Source organism: Phoca vitulina, unplaced genomic scaffold (assembly GCF_004348235.1).
Source record: "Phoca vitulina isolate PV1807 unplaced genomic scaffold, GSC_HSeal_1.0 scaffold11, whole genome shotgun sequence".
NCBI classification, from domain to species: domain Eukaryota; kingdom Metazoa; phylum Chordata; class Mammalia; order Carnivora; family Phocidae; genus Phoca; species Phoca vitulina.
In genome coordinates, this window is record NW_022589714.1 from 34,219,289 (window position 1) to 34,240,826 (window position 21,538).

General features: G+C 36.6%; 1 protein-coding gene across 1 annotated transcript; it reads right to left on the minus strand.

Annotated features, from left to right (window-relative positions):
- Window positions 1-1,241: 1,241 nt before the first annotated feature.
- Window positions 1,242-21,444, minus strand: CENPQ (centromere protein Q). Its single transcript, XM_032409681.1, has 10 exons — window positions 21,302-21,444; window positions 20,941-21,015; window positions 16,407-16,549; window positions 15,391-15,439; window positions 14,019-14,136; window positions 12,677-12,745; window positions 8,946-9,075; window positions 3,255-3,374; window positions 3,041-3,118; window positions 1,242-1,963 (listed from the first exon to the last, which is right to left on the minus strand). Exons 3-10 carry the CDS (start codon window positions 16,506-16,508, stop codon window positions 1,832-1,834), a joined length of 798 nt encoding a protein of 265 aa, XP_032265572.1. The 5' UTR covers window positions 16,509-16,549; window positions 20,941-21,015; window positions 21,302-21,444; the 3' UTR covers window positions 1,242-1,831.
- Window positions 21,445-21,538: the final 94 nt, after the last annotated feature.

Here is a 21,538-nt window from a genome sequence, read left to right on the forward strand (position 1 = left end):
TGGTTGTGGGTTGTCCAGTGACGCCCTTAACAACAACGCTGTGGTTGGACGGTTGGCCCAGGGTGGAGAGTAGAACAGGAAGGGCGTCTCCAGCGTCAAGAAGGAAACGGACTGGCTTGGCTTCTATCTCCAGAATCACCTGAGGCTCTGGGTTCCCAACGGCAAACTGTTCTGGGGGAGCCACCGTGAAGAGCCCCAGGTCCCATCAGTCCCTGTCTGGGGTGCTGGTTGTCTGAGCCCTTGGAGATTGAGATCTCAAGGGCATTCAGATTCCCCGTGTCCTCCTCCACATGTAGGACAGGGGTTGCAGGGCTTTGATTTTTGCCGTTGAGGGCATTCTTGCTTCCAGTGCCCTGGGCGGCCACAGAAGTGGCGTTTGGTATCAGCGCCTTGAGGGGCTGAGTTGGTAACAGTATATAAGGCCGAGACTAGGGCCTCGGACTTCTTTCTTAGTCTCTGTTCTTGTTCCTTACTCTCCTCTTGGTCCCACTGTAAAAGACCCAGTTAGCAGCTCGTAAGAGCTCTTCTAGGGTGCCCCCTGGGCCAACTGCCAACCTTTTACGAGTATTTGGGGCCGACTGGTTCACAGATTTGTCTTTGAGAATGATCTCGGTCTCGGGAGAACTGGGGGAGTTAGCTGTATTTACCGAGAGCCTCTCTCAACCTGAGAAGGCTGTTGGGTTTTCCTCTTGAGTTTGGGTGACAGTAGGCAACTTGGTATAATTCAGGGGCTTAACCTTTGACATTTTTAATCCCTCTAGGATGCAAGCCTGGAAATGACTGAGGTACCAGTTTCTGAGGGGATCATTAGGGTCCCAACTGGGGTCTTGGGGAGGGACAGCTTGGGCTCCAGTTGGGAATTGGAAGCCACCCAAGGGCTCACCCATGCCCTGGTAATGAAGTTGCTGTTCGTCCCCATATTTTTCAGTGGTGGCCAGGACCCCATGTTTCTCAGCCTCGGAGAGGGTTTGATTTAACAAGAGCATTAGGACATTTTGCAGAATCATTTCTACAAAGGCTGCAAAACAAAATGCTAGTGCAGTCTTGTCTAAGCTGCAAAACAGGATGTTAGTACTGTTTGTCTTAGCTGTCCTGACTCCATGTTTTCTTGTTGAGGACCCTGGCCCTGACTACCTAACTGTCCAACTAACTCCTAACATTATTACAATGAGAAAAGGTTTATAGAAAGGGTTTTTTTGGTTTGATTTTTCTTTTAAGGGAATAAATGTGCTTAGGTTCCTTTTAAATAAAAGTATGCTTTGATGACAGTGGAAAATATTGAACATCTAGTCAATAATCCAACCCAAGAAATAAAATGTTCATGCTACCCCCAAAGGTAAAGACACCTGGCAAATCTTAATTATGTCACAAAAAGTCTAGAGGGTTATGTAAAAGAAATAAAGGCATTTGGGGATTTCTCAAGTTCCAGATGACTAGACGAAAATGCAAGTCATGAACTAAAGAATAATAATGATTGCAAACAATTATGTTTTTATGTACTGGGCACTATACACACTTCACATATATTACATTACAGTATCACAGTTCCTCTGCACTAACCAATAAATGAGCTCTATTCAGCCATTATAAATCATTAGACTGTGGCTCAAACAACTAGAGACACAACAGAAACGTGAGTTCCTAGATTTGGCAACTACTAAAAACAGTTTTTAGGACTATATTAGATGCTAATAGATCTACAGAAGCTAATTTTAAGTATATGTTGGAAATAAAACCTGAAGAAGCCTCAGCCTCTGCAGTATCATCATAGGCTAACAGTTTTACAAACTCATAAACATTAAATTAATACAGAACAGTCTAAAAAAACTCTTTAAGAGGCATCCAGTCTCTTATAAGCTTCTTCGATGAAAGTTAACATATTCCTCGTCTGGGATGAATTATGGAGAACATCCAAGTCCTTCAGAAGAGCGTTACGGTTTGGAATTAATGTCAAAATTTCTTTCTGTGGGTATAACAGTACAATTGGTTTAAAATTTTTTTTAAAACTGAGATATAATTGACATATAACATCATAACATCATATTAGCTTCAGGTATACAACACAATGATGTGATATTTGTGTACACTGCAAAATGACCACCACAATAAGTCTAGTTAACATCTAGCGCCATACATAGTTACAAATTCTTCTTGTGATGTGAACTTTTAAGATTTACTCTCTTAACAACTTTGCAATATACAAGACAGTGTCATTGACTACAGTCACTGTGTTCTACATTACATCCCCAAGACTGTTTGATTTTATAACTGCAAGTTTGTACCTTTTGACCACATTGACCCATATAAATAGTTCTTAACCTTTTATTATGAAAAATGTCAAATGTATGTTATTTAGAGAGAATGATACAATAAACCTCAAATACCCATCACCCAACTTCAGTAATCATCAACTCATTCTTGTTCTTTCCAAACTGTATTATTCTGTTTTACCTCTGTCCACTCCCTTTCCTTTTACCCTAAATGGACTACAGATAGGACTATTTTAAATTATTTTTGAGAAACTTGAAGACTTTCTACCACTATAAGCATTTACACTATAATAGCTACTGGGAACCTGTGAAAACAGGTACCAGTATACAGTCAACTACAAATAACACAACACTATTTCATGAAGAGTTATAGGCCACTGTTAGAAGCATAAATAAACTCAACTATTGGAATTTACTTCCAGAAATCTATCCTACAGTTACAACCACACAAATACCTAAAGATACATATACAAGGGTATACTGAGCATTTTATGTAACTGCAACAATCATTTATTTCTACCAGTAATTCACGAATTACAGTATGGTACCTTCATCAATGGAATGTTACAGTTATTGACAAGAACAAGAGATCCACATGAAAGCAGCTCACAAATAAAGATGTTCGAACTATTCTGTCAAGTGAGAAAAACAATGTTGCCTAAAACTTGTATCATGGATTTCATTTGTTTTAAAAGAGGAAAAGGATATTATGGTTTTATATATGTGCTTCATAACTGATGATATAGTTGATATGGAAAATTGGCATTTACCTGAAGTGTGGGTGCTTTGAGACTCTTCTGAGAAAGTTCTGGAAGACAGAGTACCCCACTACTATCTATGTGAAACATCTAAAGTAGAAAAAGAAAGCTACAGATTATTTCAAAAGGCTGATTTCTCTCTTCTTACATTCAAAAGTTGTCTTGCTGAGAGACAAGCATTAAAAAAATTTATCCAGACTCTAGGAATGCATTATTAAACAATTACCTGTTTTACTTTCTCCTCTTCTTCTTCCACCTCACTTGTCAGAACTTGAATTTTGTTCTTTAGGCTCTGAATATTCCCAGTCATTGACTCTATGGTCTCTACTATTTTATCTATTTCTTCCTGAGTGAGAAATCAGAAAGTTAATGTTTTAAACTAAATACATTATTAAATGAAACCCAAATAGGTATTAATATACATACACATATTTTTTTAAATACCACATATATGGAAACATTTTTGGAAGAAACTGGTAATTTTTTTTTTCTTTCACAAAACAGACTTCTGAGAAACTAATTTACCAACATAATAATTCATTATAAGGAAATTTAATTTCCATGGAACAAGGAGATACAACCCATGTACAAGCATATTTCCTCAAAAACTCAGCAAAACTGCTACAATCAGAGATCCTGGAAGACCCGTGTGAATGTAGCAGAGCCCAAGGACTGATGGCCTAAAAATCTGCTGTGCTTTGTCTATCCATCTCTAAATCACTACACACCCCTGCCAACCACTCATCTTTTTATTCTCCAGTTCTGCCTTTTCTAGCTTATCATATAGTTGCAATCATACAGTACGGGGCCTTTTCAGTTTGGCTTCTTCCACTTATGATTTATAATATGCACTTAAGGTTCCTCCGTGTCTCTTAAGGGCCCGATAGCTCATTTCTTTTTAGTGGTGAATAATACTCCATTGTCTGAGGTACCACATTTATTTATCCATTCACCTAATGAAGGACATCTTGGTATTCCAACTTTTGGCGATTATGAATAAAGCTTCCACAAACATCCATGTGCAATATTCAAACATACATGTACAATATACCAAGGAGCATGACTGCTGTATCGTGCGGTAAGAGTAGGTTTCATTTTGTAAGACACTGCCAAACTGTATTCTAAACCGGTTGTACCATTTAGCATTCCCACCAGCTGTGAGAGTTCTTGTTCCACATCCTCATCTGCATATGTTGTTGTCCATGTTCTAGATTTCGGCCATTCTAGTAAGTGCATATTAAGTCTCCTTTCATCTATAGTTTCCCACTCCAATTTTTTTGGTTCTTTCCAACTGATTTGTACAGGAAACTAGATAGTTTGCTTTGCAGAATTTGCTGGTCAGGTTTAACCTGTTCCTCGGTCCTGAATTTCCTGTGACTTGGTTTTTGGATTTAGAAAGTGCTGTCCAATAGAAATGTGTGTTACCACATGTATTAGTTTACTGTGCCTGCCAAAACAAACTGCCACACACTTGGTGTCTGAAAACAGAAATTTATTCTCTCACAGTTCTGGAGAGCAAATGTCCAAAGCAAGGTGTTGGCAAGGCAGTGCTCCCTCTGAAACCTCTGAGGGAGAATCCTCTCTTGCCTCTTCCAGCTTCTGATGGCTGTCAGCATTCCTTGTGGCTGCTCACTCCAATTTCTGCATTTTTCACACAGCCTTTTCCTCCATGTCTCCCTCTCTTATTAAGGACATTTTTGTCTCTTTAAGGACACTAGTCTTTGTATTTAGGACCCACCCAAGAAAATCCAGGATGATCTCATCTTGAGATCCTTAATGATATCTGGGAAGACTCTTTCCAAATAAGGGCACATTTGCAGGTTCCAGGGCTAGGACTTGGGGCCACTATTCAACCCACTATAGAGGGAATGAATAACAACAATGAATAAAAAAAACAGTTAATATAATAAGGACTAAAAATTTCCATTGTAGTTAAAAAAAATTATTTTGGTCCATTGCTTTGGTTATCTTCTTTGGGTATTCCTACCATACCTATGCCATATTTTCTATGCTGAGCTTTTACTTTGTCACTTTTTCTCAACTTTAAAAAAATGTTTTTTTGATTCTTAAAATTTTCTCCTTTATTTTACTATGTATTTTAAGCATTTATCTGTTGCATTTGCTTTAATTCTTCTAATTTAGTCTGCATATCTGAAAAGTTTTTTTTACTTCTAATTTTTTCCTGAATTCTGTAGCTTCAGTTTTTAGTATTTCTAATACCGATTTATGACTTTTTTCCATACCCTCTACTGTTTTTCTGAATTTCTTTCAGTTTGCTTAAGAATTAGGTTAGTGTTCATCTGTTTTGTGAACAGGTTTTTGGCATGCTTTTGTTATCTGTGGATTGCTATTTTTTGTCCTTATTTTTATATTTTCTTATGCTAACTCTGGTTGTGAAATCCTATGGCTCTGTTTTTTTTTTTTTTTTAAAGATTTTATTTATCTATTTGAGAGAGAGAATGAGAGAGAGAGAGCACATGAGAGGGGGGAGGGTCAGAGGGAGAAGCAGACTCCCTGCTGAGCAGGGAGCCCGATGCGGGACTCGATCCAGGGACTCCAGGATCATGACCTGAGCCGAAGGCAGTCGCTTAACCAACTGAGCCACCCAGGCACCCCTATGGCTCTGTTCTTATGCAGAGGTCCATAGGGATTAAAAAATTAAGCCCCAGCAGTTCCTATACCATCTTCTCAGTCTCAGAGACTTTGCTCACCACTGCCTTTTCTGTAGCACCATCACTGAGTGAGGGAGCTCAATTAATACAACTTCTGTTACTTATTAGCTGATACAGGTTTTGAAAAGTCACCACCAAGAATAACTCTAGGCTTCTGTGGGAAAAGGCAGTGGTTCTAAGTAAGGCACATAACAGAAAACTGATGGATACAGACAAGACATACAAATTCCTAGTTCAAAGATTCTAGTAGGCCAGTGAAGAACTCTTATGCCCAAAATGCAAACAGTGCTTCCATTGAGTAACTGGCTGTCAAGCAAGCAAACCATAGACTGTTGTAATGCTGTGATATAAGAAATGTGTATTTGGTCTTCATCCCTGGTTTCTGGCACAGAGCTTCTAAAATCCTTGTAATTTGCTGAGTGATTTGGGTGACAGTGGCATCTTTTGCTATTCATAATAAACCTCTTTCTGGGGCACCTGAGTGGCTCAGTCGGTTGAGTGTCTGCCTTCGGCTCGGGTCATGATCTCGGGGTCCTGGTGTCAAGCCCCATGTTGGGCTCTTGCTCAGCGGGAGCCTGCTTCTCCCTCTGCCTGATGCTCCCCCTGCTTGTTATCTCTCTCTGTCAAATAAATAAATAAAATCTTAAAAAAAAAAATAAGCCTCTTTCAACCTTACCTGAGTTTATGCTAATGAATGATTCAGAGAGGATGAGGGCTGGTTGCCAGAGCAATCAACCACGTGATTACAGGGTTGGAACTTTCAGCCCCACTCCTTGATCTCTTGAGAAGGGGAGATTTAGTTAATAATCAATTCTGCCTACCTGATGAAGCTTTCATAAAAATTCTAAACACTGGGTTCAGAGAGCTTCCAGGTTAGTGGAACACCTTGGGGCGCTGGTAGGACAACATACTTGAAGAGGCACAGAAGCTGTGTGCCCTTCCCCTATACCCTGCCCTATGTATCTCTTCCATCTGGCTGTTCTTGAATGTATCCTTTATAAAAAACTGGTAAATAGTAAGTAAAGTGCCTTCCTGAATTCTGTGAGTTGTTCTAGCAAATTACTGAACATGAGGAAGGGGTCATGGCAACACCTGATTTATACTTGGTTGGTTAGAAGTACAGGAGGTGTAGAAGTACAACTGGCATCTGAAGTGGGGGGCAGTCTTGTGGGACTGAGCCCTTAACCTGTGGGGTCTGCACTAAATCCAGGTACTTAGCGTCAGAATTGGATGAAATTGTAGGACACCTAGCTGGCGTCTGCAGAGAACTGGAAAAGTGCTTCGTGGAAACCCCACACATTTGGTGTCAGAAGTGTTGAGGATAGAAAAAGGTTTTTTTCATTTAACTATATTTATGCTTTTTTCTGGAATACAGAAATGCCCCTCGGTATTACAAAAATTACACTATCATTTACTATCTTTGACTACTTTCAAGTGATTTACATGAGTGTTAAATATTAAGATAACTTTGCCATTATCACACTTGAAAACCTTTTAAAATCACCTAAAAAAAAAAAAGCCAAATTCACAAAAAAAAGAGTAAGGAAGTGGTTACCAGGGGCTGGGGAGTGGAGAAAATAGGGAGAGGTTAGTAAAAGGTACAAATTTTTAGCTATAAGATGAATAAGGTGTGATGATCTAATGTGAAAAACAAGGTGATTATAACCGATAACACTGTATTGTATACTTAAAATTTGCTGAGAGAGAACTTAAATGTTCTTAACACACACAAAATAAAAAATAAATAATGTGAGGTGATGGATGTGTTAATTTACCAGATGAGGGAATCCTTCACAGTGTGTACATATATCAAATCACTACAATGTACACTTTGAATATCTTATAATTATAGCCCAATAAAGCTGAAATTAAAAAAAAAAAACCTATGTCAATGACATCCAACTGTTCATTACATGGTGGAACTAGTGTCAGTGCTGAAAATATACTCTTGAAAAGTAGTAACGGGGATAAAAATTCAATATAATCTCACACTAGGAAGAAAGTGAGTTTCTATTTATCATATATGGAATTTATTAATTTATAATATACATAAATTATAATATATGTAATTAATTTATAATATATGTAAATTTGTTGCTCAGAGTCTAATCCACCCAGTGTTATTCTCAATCATATGGAAAAACTGGAATAAATTGTGATTTTTGAATTATTAGAAATCCTTGGGGATGCATTCCTTGCATAAACTACTACCAACTCTATATTTTCTAAATTGCTAACAAAGACCTAAGGACCATTATCTACAAACTACTTTGAAATGGCTAAGAGATATATGGTCTAATCTAGTTTGGTTTTAATAACTACTTAATAAGCCCTGTTAGTTTGTTTCTCCTAACTGTTCAAGTATCCACTAATTAAAAGCCTGAAGTTAATCATGATACCTAATGTTATCTCCCATTATCTTCTACAAGATAATGATCGAGAATCAGAATCTGCAGTTGGACTAAGATCTGCACTATAACTTTTTTTTTTTTTTAAAGATTTGATTTATTTATTTGACAGAGAGAGACACAGCAAGAGAGGGAACACAAGCAGGGGGAGTGGGAGAGGGAGAAGCAGGCTCCCCACTGAGCAGGGAGCCCGATGCGGGGCTCGATCCCAGGACCCTAGGAGCATGACCTGAGCCGAAGGCAGGCGCTTAACGACTGAGCCACCCAGGCGCCCCTGCACTATAACTTTAAGCAATTTGTCTAAGGTTCAGCTAAAAATATGTCTCTTTTTCACATTTGTATAATGAGATCATATAGCACAGACCTCTTTAAGTTGTTTTGAGAATTAAGGGATGTAGCTACAAGTGCCTAGAGCAGTACCTCGAACACAGAAAGCCCTTGTTACATGTTAGCCATATGATAATAACAACAATAATAATGAGTATATGCTCTTCTTGTCAATATGTTTTGAAATTCTTTAGCATTTAGTGATGAGTTCCTATAATTTGATAATCAAGAATAGAAGTTCAGTTAAAGTCAGGTGAAAAAAAAAACAGAACTACTACTTAATCACTAATATATTAGAAATACTTTTAACTTTAGAGGCTCAAAGTTTAGGTAAAGTTTTTACTCTGACAAAAAAAAAAAAAAAAAAAAAGAAGAAGAATTTAATGAAAACCCTGTTCTAAAATCTAGTATTTATTATTAGGAGAATATCATGATAATTTAAAAAATTTCTTATTCTCTTCCCCTTTCTCCTAACTCTCTAATTATGGACTCCCTGTTCAAATTTCATACCTGCAATAATGCCAGACCTTCTTCATTAGCTCTGTGCTGTGCCCTTTCCATTTTCAGTAGACTTGACACGTTAGTTAAATCTTTCAGCTTTTTGGGAGGGACTTTAACGGTTTCACACAGTTGTAGCAATCTTAGGGATAAAAAAAAAAAAATTATGTTTACCTTTTTAGAACCATTATTTTATTTTTTTGTTTTGTTGTGCTTGAAATATGGCTGCCATCTTTTTTCTGTCCTCATATTCCCAAGGGCTATTACATTCTTTTATTAACAGTAGCTAACACTAGCAGTGACTCACCCATAAAAAGCCATGATACATTATCTTTTAGCCTTTTGATTTATTAAGATTTATCTCAAATCATGGGGTGCCTAAGTTGTTTCATAAAAGGAAAAATTTCTATTTTATACACTTATCAATTTTATTATATATATTTATACAATTTCATTTGTATATATTTTAAAATAAAACTTTCCTTGTATCTTCTGAATGTGTTTCCTAGACTACTATAGCACATAATTCTATCTTTATTGTGAATAGCTGTGTAAGAGATGAAACACTATTCTGTAATGACACTGGACTCTATATTTCAGTTGTCTTAGACAATGTGTCCAATGAAAAGAATCTCTGTATCAGTTACTCTAACAATGGTTTTAAAGATAAGTGAGTCCCATAGAGTTTAAGGCAAATAAAATGTTAAGATTAAAGTGCTTTGTTTAAAAGTACAATCAACACGTCTACGACCCAGCAATTGCACTACTGGGTATTTACCCCAAAGATACAAATGTAGTGGACCGAAGGGGCACCTGCACCCTAATGTTTATAGCAGCAATGTCCACAATAGCCAAACTATGGAAAGAGCCCAGATGTCCATTGACAGATGAATGAATAAAGAAGATGTGGTATATATATATACAATGGAATATTATGCAACTATCAAAAATTGAAATCTCGCCATTTGCAAAGACCTGGATGGAACTAGAGGGTATTATGCTAAACAAAATAAGTCAATCAGAGAAAGACAAGTATCATATGATCTCACTGATATGTGGAATTTAAGAAAGAAGGCAGAGGATCATAGGGGAAGAGAGGAAAAAATGAAACAAGAAGAAACCAGAGAGGGAGACAAACCATAAGCGACTCTTAATCTTAGGAAACAAACTGCGGGTTGCTGGAGGGGAGGGGGCGGGGATAGGGTGGCTGGGTGATGGTCACTGGGGAGGGTATGTGTTGTGGTGAGCGCTGTGTGTTGTAGAAGACTGATGAATCACAGACCTGTACTCCTGAAACAAATAATACATTATATGTTAATTAAAAAAAAAAAAACTGCATACTAGGCAAACTAAAAAAAAAAAAGACAATCAACATGAATACCGTGCAATATTAAAGTTAAGAAATCCTCTCTAAATATGTAAAAAAAGGAAAGAATAGAAGAAAAAAATAAAAAGAAAAAAAAAACAAATTAAAAACAGAAAGGTTAACAAAACATAACAAGGTTACAAAATTTTCCTTCAAACCAGGTTGATTAGATCACCAATGGAAACTAACCTATTACTACCCTCACTGGTAGCAGGGAGCAATACAGCTTTCCTAAAAGCTTGTATTCTTGGATTCCAGGAGGAAGAGATCAAGGAGGAAAATCTAAATTTGGTTACTTCTTGCTAATAGCAACATTGTGGGGTTCTCAAAAACCCAACTACTTAAGATTTGCAGGCATAAATAGTGGAAAACAGAACACATCTTCCTAGGATCTTACTCAAAATATTACTTTTTGTAAAGAAAAAAAGTAGGCAATATAAAACGCACCAATCACAATTTTCATTAAACTGTTGGGATAAACTTCAGTTATCCAATCATTAGGAAGGACATCACATTTAAGACTAAAAACCTATGGGGCACCTAGATGGCTCAGTTGGTTAAGCACCCGAGTCTGGAGTTCGGTTCAGGTCATGATCTCAGGGTCCTGGGATCAAGCCCCCATGTCTGGCTCTGCACTCAGCATGGAGTCTGCTTGGGTTTCTCTCCCTCTGCCCCTATCCTCGCTTGCTCTTGATCTCTCTCTCTCTCTCTGAAATAAATCTTTAAAAAAAAAAGAATAAAAACCTGTGTGTATAAGTATTCCTAAGAGGAATAAGTTCTTGATTTCTTAACTAAAGTAAAGATCCATTTATGAACAATTTCTTCTAAAAGTTTATTAAGTTAATTCTGTGAAAGGGTCACTCACTATTCCACATGTTCTAAATAGTGGTTAGATTTGTAGGATTCTTAAAAAATCTTATTAAAATAAAAGTGTAACATAAATACACCCTACTATGTCAAAAACACCTAATCATCATTCATAACAGTTTTCTATAGGGCAGACCCATGATCAGACAAACAAAACAGGGTTGCTAGTCAAACAAAATGGGTTAGCCACTACAGTTCTTAGAGGAACATACTTTGGGAAAGTCTGCCCTATAGAAAAATTTTACGAATGATGATTAGGTGTTGTTGACATAGTAGAGTGTATTCATGTTACACTTTTATTTTAATAAGATTTTTTAAGAATCCTGCAAATCTAATTGTACTAAAATATTCTCATTTACACATCAAATAGGACTTACTTGTTTTCTATTAAAAGGCAATAAATAGCTTTTATTATGTATTATCTTATATACTGGCTTTTTAGTACACTCCTTCCTTTTTAATATTAGACTGTCATTCCTGTAAGTAGGTGGCAGGCCTGCTTCTAGCAGTCCTTTTTCAATCTCTTCAACCTCTCTACAAACTCCCACCCCCAACCACCCTTTCTGTTTTGCTACTATTGTTGAAACTATATTTAAAGTAAGCAGAATTTTTGCTTAGATTTCCCAAGAAGTCTACTAGCTCTAGTTTACTAGACTAGAAACTAGTAAACTAGACTAGACTAGAAATTAGTCTACTAGTTTCAGGCAAACCCAAAACTAAGATGTAGAACATTTTTCTATGAAAAGAAAAAGTTGGGTGCCTGGGTGGCTCAGTCAGTTAAGCAGCTTTGCCTTTGGCTCAGGTCATGATCTCAGGGTCCTGGGATCTACTCAGTGGGGAGTCTGCTTATCCCTCTCCTGCTGCCTCTTCCCCCACTCATGCTCTCTCTCTCAAATAAATAAATACAATCTTCAAAAGAAGAAAAGAAAAAATTCTGTGCAAATAGTAGTTACTGAAAATCATTGGCAGTGGTGTGACTTTAAGAGCACTTGAAAAGAAACTTCCATCTGTGACTTGCCATAAGATGAAGAGCAGTAATACCCTGAAAATCACACTTGCTACTTATGAAAATAATATAACACAATATTGAAGTGAAAACACAGTAATGGAATAAATCTCAGATAAGAATGGTAAACCATTAACTTCAAATTGCTCAAAATGAAGATGGCGTTAAAGTTGACAAAATATTTTTTCAAATCCCACTACAAAAAAATGAACTGTAGAAGCAGGCATTTTGTGATTTTCAGACTTTATTTTTATAAATTCTCTTAACTGACTTCATAATTGCATTCAGCAGTTTAGAATATACATTTCCAAGTCATTCACCTTCTTAAAATTACAACAAAAATAACAACAAAAAAACCCCAAAATGAAAGAAAAACTTTTATATCCCACAAATGTCTATTCTGGTAACCTAGAAACAGATTAGACTTTTACTAATTCTATTTTAAATATATTTTTATATTTATTTTATAGTTTATAAAAATATTCTATTGCATAACTACATTACCTTTTCTTCAGATAGTTAAGATGATACTGAACTCGTCCATTTTCTCTAATATTGTTACTCAAAATTGCTCTAGAAAAGAAAAAAAAAGATCGAATAAATACTAGTTTGAAACACAATGAATATAATGTGTTTACTTTTTCTCCCTGCTTTCTTTCAAGTGCCCCTCCTCACTAGCCAGGTAGAATCAATCACTTTTTATTTTTAAAGATTTTATTTATTTATTTATTTGACAGAGAGAGAGAGAGACAGTGAGAGAGGGAACACAAACGGGGAGTGGGAGAGGGAGGAAGCAGGAAGCCTGATGCGGGGCTTGATCCCAGGACCCTGGGATCATGACCTGAGCTGGAGGCAGACCCTTAACGACTGAGCCACCCAGGTGCACCCACTTTTTATTTTATATCAAATACACTTTTTTTTTCCATGTTTTATTCCTGATTTTATTGGGAAAGCCTCTAGGATTTTGTCATTATGTATAATACTTGCTGTGGGTTCCAGGTAGACATTCTTTGTCATGTTAAGGAAGCATCCTTACATTTCTGTTCTTTAAAGAGTTTTATTTTTTTTTTTTTGTTTTGTTCTTAAATATGGAATTGGTATTGAATTCAGCAAATGGTTTAGGATATTAAAATATCATATTATGTTTTCCTAATTTAATCTGTTATGTTGTTTTGACAGCTTTCCTAAAGTAATCTTTAGGTTCCTAAACTAAACTCTATTTGTTTAGTGTTAATTATTCTTTAGATATACATTTAGATTCTATTTCTAGTTTAGGAATTCTACATCTATATTATAAGTGAAAGGGGTTTAACAGTATTCAGGGTGTGTGCTTGTATGTATATTCTATTTTTTCAGGTTTTGATATCAGGATTATAATTTTATAAAATGAAAATAGTTTGCCACTATTTTTTGTTTGTTTGTTTCATACATTTATTTATTGAAATACGATTTTAAGCAAAGGTACAATCAAAGTTCTTCTTATTACATTCTATAATTGTAATTAATTTAGATGAGTTCAGCTTCTTGATGGCAGAATCCTGTCTTATTTTCTTTGTATCCCCACCATGGTAGCTTATATATAAAATGTCAATTGGAACTCAACTTCTTAAAGTATCCCTAGTGATAGAACAGGTTTAAAGTTTATAGATAGCAAGTCATGCCACACAGACTTCATTTTTCTTTCACTGATGGAATCCTAAGCTTCTGAAATTAACAACTTCCTGCAAAACACCCTATCACCATAAAATAAATAATGACATTTAAAAGGAAATGTTTCTAAGGAAATGTTTCTATGGGAAACATATAAGTAGAAATCAAGGGTGAAATGCAAAAATTTCATACTTACATTATTACTGAGTCCATCATAGTTTGCAAATGCTCTCTACTACTCTCTGAAAGAGGCTGCCAGGTTTTTCTCTTGTTGGATGCTATCTTAACCCGTTTTAGATTAGTATGCTCTGTTTCTCTTGTTACTGGTGAAGGAAAAGACTCTGGTCAATCTTGAAATTTTACGTTTTTACTTAAAAAGTGATTCAAGTATAAATTTATTTTAAAAAGCTAATAGAAGTATGAGAACCAAAATACTATACGACTGCATAAACTATTTAATTTCCTTTTTATTGCACAGACATAATATGCCAGTCATTGAATATGCTTATGCTGTCTAATATTATGTTAACTAAAATATTATTAGCTGATACTGCAGATACAAACCCAAGACAATTCTAAATGAAGAAGCAAGCTACAATTATTAGGATTCAATATAAAAGTCTGATTCCCAGAAATGACCTAAATTAAAGAGCTTCATTGAGAAGACTAGAAAGCTATTTCTACCAAATGTTAAATGGCAACTGGAACAAAATACTCAGGGTCTACTTGGTTATTGGTATTGTTCTACTTATAAGAGATAAACAAAGGAGATACACTATTGGCTCATATGTAGATTAGTTTTGGAGAGAAGGGAGACTAAATAATTTTAATTACAGGTACGCAAAGCATTACAAAAGAAAAAGTGCACCATGAACTATGGAAGTATAAAACCAGGGAACCTAGCTTGGTGTTGGTGAGGAGAGAAAGGGAATTCTTAGATGAAGTGATGCCTAAGGAAAGATGACCACTCCATACTAATTTATTACAAACAAAATTAGACAGTAGCCCCAAACTAATCCATGCAATGGTGGTAGGACAGAAGCACATCTGTTTTAAAGAGAAATCAGTAGGGTGTCTATATATCTTAGATCAATAATAATTCAGATTGTGGGACACTTTGATTTTCTCTAGTTCCTATCAATTTAGAACCTTACACAATATTTTGCTAGAGGCGGTAAGTGAAATTTCAGTTGACCAAAATTACTGACTAACCAGTACTACTTATTCTTGCAAAAATGAGAATGCAGCTGTTTATTACTATCTTTTGCTTTTTTAAAAAAAGATTTATTTATTTGAGAGAGAGAGAGAGAGAACACACATGGGGTGGGGAGGGAGGGGGAGAGAGTGAAAGTCCCAAGCATACTCCTCGCTGAGCGCAGAGCCGACATGGAGCTGGATCTCACGACCCTGAGCCAAAATCAAGAGTCAGACACTCAACTGACTATGCCACCCAGGAGCCCCTAGTATCTTTTGCTTTTGTACAGCTCATAAACAAGATGCTGAGAATTTTTTTATGAATACAGACAGCTTGAGACAGACAAATTAAACAAGATATAGAAAATAAATACCTTCAGAAGGCAGATGCTTTGGATTTTTATTTTTTGCTATGTTTCTAACCTAGAGAGAAAAACGCACACATAATTAAACATCAGATAAAAAGACACTACCTTTGCAATATATTTGTCATGTATGCTGAAGAGTATTCATATATCTTCTGACTAGATAGAAAAAGTGTATTGCTACTTCTACAGAGAAAGGGTGTGTATTTCTCACAGGCAGAGGATATACTAAAGCAATTCCTGGACAATGGTAATAATGTACAATAGAATTCCATATAGTGTCAAATATATATTTTTTAAGATTTATTTTTATTTATTTTAGAGAGAGTAAGAGAGAGAGCTTGCAAGTGGGGGTAGGGGCAGAGAGAGAGAATCTTTCAAGCAGACTCCCCGCTGAGCAAAGAGCCCTACTCAGGTCTTGATCCCATGACCCAGGAGATCATGACCTGAGCCAAAATCAAGAGTGGAATGCTTAACGGACTGAGTCATCCAAGTGCCCTGTGTCAAAGAATATGTTAAAGAAATCATTAGTCATTTTGCCTATGAAATAGTGTTACATACTTTACCTGCAAAAAACATAGGCATTGCCTAATATAGGATAAATCACAACAAAATTTTTTACATTTTAAATATTCTTTTGTAAGAGAAGGGCAAAATTATGGTAGAAAGAAGCTAATTCCTCCCAAGGTAATTTTTCTCTGTTAATAAAAATCTCTTTCACCAACTGACAGATTTTAAGTAAAGCGTACACACTTTACTCCTAGTCTTCACATTCAAACACCTTAGCAATGTCCCATGACCCCCTCCTCAACAAAGAATTCTCTGATCAGTATCTTTAGAAATTGAAATAAACAATTTTCATCTGAGAATTTTTACAAATTATGTTGCAACAACTCCCACATAATGATATGAATTATTATAATTTGTACTCAAACTGACCTTTAGTCTTCACATACTCCTTTACATAGAACAAATGACATTTTTAATCAAAAAGTTCTGAATGATAAACTCAATATTTTCATTACCTTTTTCTCTGGTAACTCCATTTCCTCATCATCATTTTTTCTTTTTGGGTTTCTTTTTAACTGTTGAGATCTTTTCTTGGAAGAACTTGCTTTGCTAGACATCTTAATCTAAACAGAACAATTATAACAGTGCTTCAAAAAATCTGTGAAGATAAAAAGGACGCAAAAATAAGCTTAAGCTTGCAGAATATTTTGTTAAAAAGAACTACCTATAGGGACGCCTGGGTGGCTCAGCCGGTTAAGCGGCTACCCTTGGCTCAGGTCATGATCCTAGGGTCCTGGGATTGAGTCCCACATCGCCTCCTTGCTTGGCGGGGAGACTGCTTCTCCCTCTGCCTGCCACTCCCCCTGCTTGTGCTCACTCTCTCTCTCCGATAAAAAAAAAGAAAAAAAGAACTATCTATAAATGTTCCAAATTTGCTTTAAAAAAATCATAATGAAAGTTTTGGGGAAGTATTGTTTTTAGAACACTTAAACATATTTTAAAACAAGTAACACTGATTATTATTAAAGTATGTATCTAATTCAGTTTCATTCCTAGAAATTTCTTCTATTTTTATGGCTTTAAAAAAATCACGTGAAAGTGCTTTTCCATCTCTTACTTTATACTCCACCATACAATAACATTATCTCCATGTTTAGATCCAAGAAAATGGAAATATAAAGTATTAAATTGTTTTACTCTGGTCACAGATAATATTAATTTGAAGAGTAATACTCAGGTCTTCTTATTTTAAGCCTAATGGATTTCTCATTCGACTTATGCCAAAGATGAAAGGAGATAATCTTTAGGATCCATACTATAAATCTATGCTGTGGAAATTCAAGTGAAAAAGTCACTCATAAGGATTTAAGCTATAACTCTGCCTGAGCTATTTGCATTTTAAAAAAGCTCAGTAGTATAATGATTATTCTGTCCTTCCACAAATTACAAAACAGACACAGGAGTGTGGATGATTTCGATGACAAAATTTAAGTCCTTTATCACCAAATAGTCCTTTATCACCAAACTCATTACTGTTAAAAGGAACAGAGGAATAGAATGTTTATTCTTGCTTTAGGCCATAAGGAGTAGATAGCTTAGAAGTTAGGTACAGTATACATAGAGGAGTGTGTGTGTGTGTGTGTGTGTGTGTGTGTGTGTGTGTACAGGCATACCTCAGAGATATTGCAGGTTCCATTCTAGATGACAGCTAAAGCGAATATTGCAATAAAGTAAGTCAAATGAAATTTTTGGTTTCATTTGCATGTAAAAGTTATGTTTACGTTATACTGTAGTCTATTAAGTGTGCAATAGTATTATATCTAAAAAAAACAATGTACATACCTTAATTAAAACAGCTTTATGGTTGAAAAATGCTAACTATCATCTGAGCTTTCAGCAAGTCAATCACTGATCACAGATCACCCTAACAAATATAATAATAATGGAACAGTTTGAAATCTTGCAAGAATTCCCAAAATGTAACAGACAGAAAGTGAGCAAATGCTGTTGGAAACATGGAGCCAAAAGACTTGCTGAAGTGGGATTGCCACAAACCTTCAATCTGTAAAAAACACAGTATCTGTGAAGCACGATAAACATGAGGTATGCCCATATACACATACATACATACATGTAGTATATACATCTTATTTATATATATATAAATGTTTTCTAGGCATATACAGCTAGATACATACCAGTCACCATTCCTTTTCTAAAAATTCAGAGTTAATTAGATTAATAGTTTATATATGCAGATTGAGAGACAATAAAGGAGTTACTTTGGATAAATCTATTTCTTCAAATTTTAAAAGGTAAAGGTTCAAGCTTTTTTTTCAGTAAGATTAACAAAAATGGAGGGAAATAATTAATTGAAAGATCACCACTATACTTGGGGACTACATGTAAGACCAGTTACAAAAAGCTCTGGTAAATTACACTTTACCCTGCTCTTGAACAATGTGGTACTTTACACCCAGTTAGTGTTAGATTCCTGAGATGCCTAATTCTTTCAACGTGACATCCATGCCCTTATCCTTCCCCGACTTAAAAACCAATCCACGTGACAGTTTCACTTGTGGGCCTCTCCTGGAAGGGTTACGATACATATAGCAGTACAGGTTTTTCAATGAAGAAGGTGAGGGAGCAAGTGAGGGCTGAAATTTAGTCCTCACTCCATTTGGTAAATTAAAAATGGTGCAAATTCCTTCTTACTCCTGTTATTGAGAGATGGAGTCTATGTCCCTTTATCTTAAATCTTGGCAGACTCTGTAGCTGTTTGAGCAGTAGAATATGGTGGAAATGATTCTGTACTAGTTTACTGGCCTAAACATGAAGAGACCGGCAGCTGCAACATCCTCATGTTTGGAATATTTGCTCTTGGAACCCAGCTACCATGCTATGAGGAAGGCCAACATGGAGAGGAACTGAAAGCCCCAGGCAAAAGCCCCAGCTGAACTCCCAACCAATAGCCAGTACCAACTTGCCAGCCTGGTACATGTACCTGAGCCAATATGCTGCAGCTGACCCTGCATGGAAAAGACATGAGTCAGCCCTACCAAGTTGTTTCTGATCCCGAATTTTGTAACAAAATAAATGATTTTTTTAATTAAAAAAATTTAAAAATCCTTCCCCAATACCTACTACACAACATCCAACTCTACCATGTCATTTATAGTTCTTAAAAATCTAGCCCTGCCTAGCTTTCCATACTTCTCTCCCACTACTCCTTATAAGACTCTCTCTCTCTAGCTAGATTTGATGATTTCCCAAACACACTTTGAGTAATGCATACACTATGCCCTCCACCTGAGCTGCTCTCCTCTCCTTCTCTGCCCACCCTCCCAGAGCATGAGCCACCTGCTCTTCATGCCTCCTAACCACTCCACTCCACTCTAAAAGTCTGTGGGCGCTTCTGGGTCTAACTCTCAGCTGGCACTTATTTATAGTTTGGTTCTATTAATCAGTTTTTCTTGATATTCTTTATTCAAAAACATGTAATTTAGTGCTACTTCAAATTTGACTCACAAACTACTATAGTCCCTTTAAATATAGAAACTGACAGTATTCATTTAGAAACTTTTATCATAATTTGGCAAAAATTTTATGTATGTTGTATCTGATTATAAAATAATTGGCTTTTTCTTTTTAAATGTCATTTTCCCAGTAATTTGTTAAAAAAAAAAAACAATCCACCACCTTCTTTTTTAGAGATGTTTTAGGTTCACAGCAAAATCAAGCAGCAAGTATATAGAGTTCCCATATACCCCCTGTACCCCCTCACTACCCCCAGCTTTCTCCACTACCAACATCCCACACCAGAGTGGTACATTTGCTATAATTCATGAACTCCCACTGACATATCCTATCACCCGAAGTCTATATTTTACAGTAGGGTTCATTCTTGGTGTTATATACTCTATGGGTTTGACTAGCAATTAATTTTTGGTTGTATTGTACAAAAGAATCAGTTGTAGCTGATTAAAAATTAAAAAAAAAAGTTGTTTCTTTACTAGCGGCAATACGAGCTGCACCATTTTCACTGATACCTACTTAAGCCAATAAACCATAGCACAAAAAGTTTCTAAAGCTCGTTACTCTCAACATTTTGGATGGAGTAACTCTTTGTTGTGAGGGCTGTCCCATGAACTGTATTCTGGTCTTTAGTTGCTAGTACCCTCCCTTCCCCAAGGTGTGACAACCAAAACTGTCCCCAGACATTATTAAATGTCTCCTGGTGTGAAGGTACCTCAGATTGAGAACCACTGCCAAGAGCAAGTCAGGAATAAAGATGAATGGCCTGGTTCCAAATCCTGGCTCTGCCATTTAACTAGCTGTACAACCTCAGGCAAGTAAATTTGTTCAATTTCCCCACTGGTAAAATGGGTTAAAGTTAAAAGCACCAACATTAAAGGCTTTTGTGAAGCTAAAATTTTGTACAGAATACGTAAAGTGCCTAGAACAATACTTGGGACATAGTAAGAATTCAATAAATAAGTCACAATTTTCTATCACTACTGGGCCAGTTGTAAAGGAACTAGAATAGAAATTTTAATGTAAATGTAAAAGGAATAGAAATTTTGCCCTGCTTTAGATCCACAGGAAACCATAGCCCAGTGACAGTGGGTAGAGACAGATATGAAAACAATTACTATATAAAATTATATATCATGTGACAAAAGTTATAAAAGACAAATGAGTGGATGACTCAAATTGATGTGTATGCGTGTGTGTGGGGGGGGGAATGATATACGGTATTCAGAAAAAAAAAAAGTAACATGGGAATTACATTTTGAAATATTTAGCCAGAAGGATCGGGAATGAAGTATTTGAGAGAAAGCAGCAAAAGGCTGATGTCAGAACAGTTGGAAAGAAACTGGTCTGTTCGGGCACAGGGAAAATTCAGCGAGACTTGAATGTGTATGGGAGTAAGCGACAGAAACAAGACTGGAACAGTAGTTTGCGGCCAGACTATATACTACAGTAAAGAATTTACTCCTTACTCCGTAGGAAACAGGGAGGCATCCTAACTTGTCTTATTTTTCTTACCGGTTTGCTGAAATTCGTGGAAACCAAGTCTCTCAATCTAGGCCTCAGGGTAAGCACACAGGGCAAGCACCAAGTCTGGCGAAACACAAATAACGCAATGTTTACCTCCTGACAAATGCCTCGGGATAGCAACGCTGCCGGCCGCAGTTACGTCAATGCCCAAAGACACTAATCTCTAAGGCTGCACTTCGCACCACTATGGGCCACGGGAGATTAAGGAAAAAGAACTAGGATGAAGATGAATTGGGGAAAGGAGGGAAGAACCCAGGAACCAGGTGCGGCTTCACTACCTCCTAGCAAATCAAATATTTCAATCCTTGGCCCCGAAGGGCAGATATGGAAAATCCATTTGGAAAATCACCTCACGCTCCTGAGATACAAGCCGCGGAGTCTGCCACAATCGCTTTGGCCGCAAAACTCATGCCGCAAGATGGATCCACCAGCGGTTTAAAAGCTTTCACTGATCACCGACGACGCGTCTTCAATCCTCCAGGGAGCCACTGCCAGAGCAATTCGCGCCCAAACCTTTGAAAAACAGAGGAGGCCCGGAAGTGGGCGGGTAGAAGCCGGAAATGCGGGTGGAAGAGGCGGGCATCTT

What these genes read in the sequence shown, in the direction of transcription:
- CENPQ (XM_032409681.1), bottom strand. Translation starts at nt 16,508, where the DNA reads ATGTCTAGCAAAGCAAGTTCTTCCAAGAAAAGATCTCAACAGTTAAAA. An exon ending in ATGATGGACTCAGTAATAAT is followed by an intron (nt 12,746 to 14,018) that starts GTAAGTATGAAA and finishes TTTCTTTTCTAG; the next exon opens with AGCAATTTTGAGTAACAATA. An exon ending in CTTAACTATCTGAAGAAAAG is followed by an intron (nt 9,076 to 12,676) that starts GTAATGTAGTTA and finishes TTTATCCCTAAG; the next exon opens with ATTGCTACAACTGTGTGAAA.